This window comes from Gymnodraco acuticeps, unplaced genomic scaffold (genome assembly GCF_902827175.1).
Source record: "Gymnodraco acuticeps unplaced genomic scaffold, fGymAcu1.1, whole genome shotgun sequence".
NCBI lineage: Eukaryota > Metazoa > Chordata > Actinopteri > Perciformes > Bathydraconidae > Gymnodraco > Gymnodraco acuticeps.
The window spans coordinates 1-5,000 of NW_022991023.1; the positions used below are offsets into that span (position 1 = coordinate 1).

The window sequence follows — 5,000 nt, forward strand, 5'->3', positions numbered from 1 at the left end:
GAGAGAGGATAGGAGAGAGAGAGAGAGAGAGAGACGAGAGAGAGAGAGAGAGAGAGAGAGAGAGAGAGAGAGAGAGAGAGAGAGAGAGAGAGAGAGATCAGTGTTAAAACTCCACAGTTCCTCAGCAGCTGACACACACACATCACCTCCTCTTCCTCTTCTTCTTCCTCCTCGTCCTCCTCTTCCTCCTCCTCTCCTCCGCCGGTGCTCCGCTCCTCTCCATGCCGGCGGACTGGAGCTCTTCGCCGGACTCAGCATGGCGAAGATCCGCGTCTCCTACGAGTATTCGGAGGCCGAGGACAAGAGCATCCGGCTGGGTTTGTTCCTGATCGCCTGCGGGATCCTCAGCCTCTTCATCCTGGGCTTCTGCTGGCTGAGCCCCACGCTGCAAAGCCTGCAGAGCAAGCCGGCAAACTGCACGGTGAGGCGGGGAGAGAAGCGGGCAGCAGCCGCTGATCTGTGGAGGAGGAGGAGGAGGAGGAGGAGAGAGAAATACTACCGTTTTTAGTGGGGTTTTTTTAGCAAGGTTTTTACAGTAGTAGTTGTGAAACTTATAACAATCGTGTCTTTGTTATTGTGTAAGAAATATAAGTTGTATTTGCTGTTGTATTGTTAGTAAGGGCCCAACAATGTAGGTGTTATTAAGAGCAGTCGCACATTAGTAGTTCTGAAACTTATTAGTGTTGTGTTTGTTATTGTGGTTAAAAAAATAGTTGTACATGTTATTATATTGCTAGTAAGGGCCTTGTTGTTAAAAATCTCCTCCTAGCTATTGTTATTAGGAGCAGTCGTAGTAGTAGATAGTATTTGTGTTTATGTCATTAGTGGTAATACTCGGGTCTACGCGTATACAGGATTATATTTAAAAGCAGTTTTTAAGCCATTTAATTTAATTTAAACTAATTAGACTAGGATGAAGAAGAGTAGGTAAAAATGCTCCTTGTTGTTTTTACTCGTCTTTTTTCCATTAATAGTAATTATGATAAGTAATAGTAACTTCTTATAGTGGTGTGTTTTTTATTGTGGTATTAATATACGTTGTATTATTATTGTAGTGGTAGTTTGGGCTTTGTTGTTGTCAACAATTACTGTTGTTGTTATTAAGAGCAGTCGTAGTCATAGTTGTGTTTTAGTATTAATGGGGTCCACAGTTTGAATCACTATGGATGTTGTTATTCTTTTGCTTTTAGTAATAAAGTCTTTATACTAGTGTTATTTTTACCAGTCTTCTTTCCATCTATTGTTGTGCAGCGTATTGCAGTCGTGTATTTATAATTGTGGTATTGTATGTGTTATTTTTGTGATATGTAGAGCCTTGTGTTGTCATATGGACTTTTGTATAAGTAGGGTCTCTATCTGCGTAAAGAGCATTAGTAGTATTTGTAATATCATGTGTAAATGGGTAGTTTTGAGATAGTGAGTATTATGAGGCTGTTGTCTTTGTTGTTGTCGAATACATGTATTTTAGGATTGCATAAAGATAAAACAGTTGAAGTATTATTTTATTGGAAGTAGCGGCGTGTTGTTATTAAAAGCAGCAGTATTAATAAACTGTAATATCGTTATCGGTGTCCAGATTAGTAGATGTTACTTAGTAGTAGTAAAGGTAAAAGTGCAGCCTCACCTCTCAGGGGTTATTTTGTGTTTCTTTATTTACCGTAGAGCTTACAATGTTCAAGAGTATTTCATTTTCATCATACAACACAGCTTGGTGCAGGTTTTGCAATATACATTAGTAAAGTAAACACACCACATGTTTCCTCTAGTGTGTCCTATAGGTTTAGTGCATGTAAATGGTCTGCAAATGGTTAAAATCCCAAAGTTCTTGAACGCATTGACATCACTACGGAACATATATTTCGGAAAAATAATGTATTGATGTCAATGGAGAGAGAAAACTTATCTTGCGATCCCGTTTGAATTGTGCCACGAATTACACATATGATGTTTGTCAATCTTAAAAAATAATTTCCATGTCAAAAAAGTCACAGTTTGTCGTAAAACTGTTGAAATATAAGACAATGAAAAATACGCAACTAGAAAGACTACAAATCCCAGAGTCGCGTAAGTGATGTCACAATCGTTTTGCTCCAATAAGAGATAGCTAAGATCAGCGCCATATAGATATAATCTATCTATATGGCGCTGGCTAAGATAAGATAACTTTAACAAGATGCCTGTGTGCTTAGTACCAGGTTGTTATCATACCAGCAATGGGTCTTGCTCGTTCTTTCGCTTCCCGTCTGATGAAAGGACCAGGAGTGGCTGGATCAAGTTAGCTACCTAGCTAGTAGCTAGCACGTTAGTTAGCATTACAGCCTTGTCATTTGTATTAGCCTTAACATCAAGTGACTCAAAATGACCCAACATGTTAAACAGTAAGAGTAGTAGTCATATTTCGTGAACCCTTTGAAGAGTACTGTCACCGGTGTGATCGTTTTATAATACACAATTTAAGCCCGGGGGAGAAATGCTAACGCTACATTAGCATCGGCGATCTTTTCTACTTCACGCTATCTAGACCAGGCAGTTCAGAGAGAATCAAAGGAAGGCAGGCAGGCAGCTTTGCTTGACATTCTTCTGGAGGTGTTTCATTGTGGTGATAGTGAGGGTAGGCAATCGTTTTGTTGACAAGACAGTAGTGATGGCCATCTTGGTGACGTGTGTTGTTCTGCGAGACCAGAGATGTAGTTCATTGAGCACAAACAAAGTGTTACTTCACAGTTTTACGACACTTTTTTTTTTTGACTTGCAAAATTATCTTTTAAATTGACAAACATCATATGTGTAATTTGTGGCACAATTCAAACGGGATTGAAAGATAATCTTTCTCTCTCCATTGACTTCAATACATACTTTTTTCAAAATAAGGTCCCATGGAGGTCCCCTGGCAGGGGAGGGACTTTGCCACTCTATTGCGAGCTAACCAATCAGAGCAGAGTGGGCTCTGGTTTCAGACAGAGGGTGAAAAGAGGTGCTGCAGCACAGGCAGTATGAGAAAAATAAAGAGCTTTCTGAACGTTAAATCATCAGAGTTTTGAAAGGGGCCTCGGTCAATACGTGCTGGGAATCGTTACGGTAAATTAAATTATATGACATGTTTTAACCCCCCCTGTCTGGCTCACATCAATCATATATTTCCCGTGGTAGCAGAAGGAAGTCATGACCTTTAGCTTTGTGGCAGAAACCTTGAGTTTTATGACGTAATTTCTTTGAGTATGTTTTTACGGTCAATACTAAGTGTGTTTCTTGTCCTCCGCTGCGTCACTGAGCACTGTGGATTATTAAAACTGTTTGCGTTTCAAGGAGTTTTCTCTGAAATAAATCACGGCCGGCTCTTTTCGGCGGATGATGAATTTCCCGCCGGCTTGATTTATTCTGCTGTTAGTTTATTGCATCTGTTCGCTGCATTACAGAGAGTGGACGCCTGTTGTTGTTTCTTCCTGTCTTTCAATCACAAACTCACTCCGTCATCCTCTAATCTGCAGCTTAATATCTCATCAATCACAATACTTGGACTTTATGAGCCTCTCTGAGTGATGAAGGAAGGTCAGACTTTCATCAGATCTGTGCAGATTGCTTGTGTGTTGATATTTGTTTTGTTGCCTGCGGCTGCTATTGAAGTCCTTTAATGAAGAGGAGGAAGAAATGCAGCCACAAATCAGTTTTTAACATAAATCCCTCACATCTGCTCACATATTAATACAGTTTCAGATCTGCCATCAAGATCAATAGTAGTTTGATAAATGGCTCCTTGATTTGAGACAATATTTAGCAAAAGCTGCAATGACAGCTCTAATGAAGCTAACGATAGCGCCATGAGTTGGTGGAAAATGCTACTTATTTGTAAACGTAAACACTAAAAAGCTTAAATATGCACTGGATGTCTACATACATGATGTTGTGCTAAAAAAATGATCAGCCCCCAAATAAAACACATTTGCGTCATCGACTGATCCATTGAGAAGCTAGTTAGCCCGACATGCTAACGTTAGCGTTGACATTAGAGCAGGATCAGGCTAGAGACTGAAAAGAGACACCTCCTCCTAACTGGAAAAGTGGCAAAACTAAATGTTGTGTCTTGCTGATGAGTGTGAAGCTAACATTAGATTAGCTTTCAGTGGGAAGGGGTTTAGCGATGGATCAATGGTCAATATTGTGTTGAAAGCAGAGTCCTGCATCGAGTCGGGTACCCGCAAAAAAGGTGATTCGCGGGTGGTATTTTTTCAAACGCTTTTTTCCGGGTTAGGTTCTGGGTAAAACAAAGATGATGCGGGTCGGGTCGCGGATGTTGCATAATAAATATATTAAAATAATGATAATTTAGCTTAATGTTTAAAATCCTCAGACCTCTCCCCCGCGGGACCGCGCATAATCATAACCTCTGCAGCGCATCAATCTGCTTCTGAGCGCGCCACATTCGAAATGGCTGAGGTGAAGCTCTAGCGGAGAATACAGCATTTTCAATAACACTTCCTCAAGAGCGAAATCCAACGTCTGGAGGCTTTTGGTTCCTAGATGGAGAAAATAACCAACATCCCACGCTTTTTGAGACAAATATGCAACTGCGTGTGTTAATAATTGCACGTTTTCACTGCTCATATATGCGGCTTCGGGTCGGGTTGCGGATCTTGTGCCGACGGGTCGGGTCGGGTTGCGGAACTAATTGGCAATATGTGCGGGTAGCGGGGCGGGTTCGGTATTGCACGTCACGGGTGCGGGGCGGGAGCGGGTCTTGAAAATCAGACCCGTGCAGGACTCTGGTTGAAAGTAGTAGTAAAGTAGGGATTGGCATTCGCTGTGTCTTGCTAACAGTGGCTAAGGTAGTGATGGACGTTGCTGTATTGTTTGAGTATTTCCCATGTTACAGGGAATAAATACAAAATGAAGTATATTAAATGTGCTTCTCTCTGCAGGTGGTGTCGGTGCTGCGTCCGGAGGAGATGTTCGAGTGTATTTTCACGTGCGGAGCAGACTGTAAGGGAACGTCTTTATATCCC

The 5,000-nt window shown here is 41.3% G+C and overlaps 1 protein-coding gene across 1 annotated transcript in view; it reads left to right on the forward strand.

The window, feature by feature from the left end:
• Positions 1-119: 119 nt before the first annotated feature.
• LOC117559534 (calcium-activated potassium channel subunit beta-4-like) overlaps positions 120-5,000 on the forward strand; it is a 15,321-nt gene continuing 10,440 nt past the window's right edge. The window contains exons 1-2 of the mRNA XM_034236323.1: positions 120-421; positions 4,917-5,000. The exon at positions 4,917-5,000 is cut by the window's right edge and continues 87 nt beyond it. Coding sequence (XP_034092214.1) covers positions 257-421; positions 4,917-5,000 — 249 coding nt within the window. The 5' untranslated portion in view covers positions 120-256. The remainder of the gene's footprint in view (positions 422-4,916) is intronic.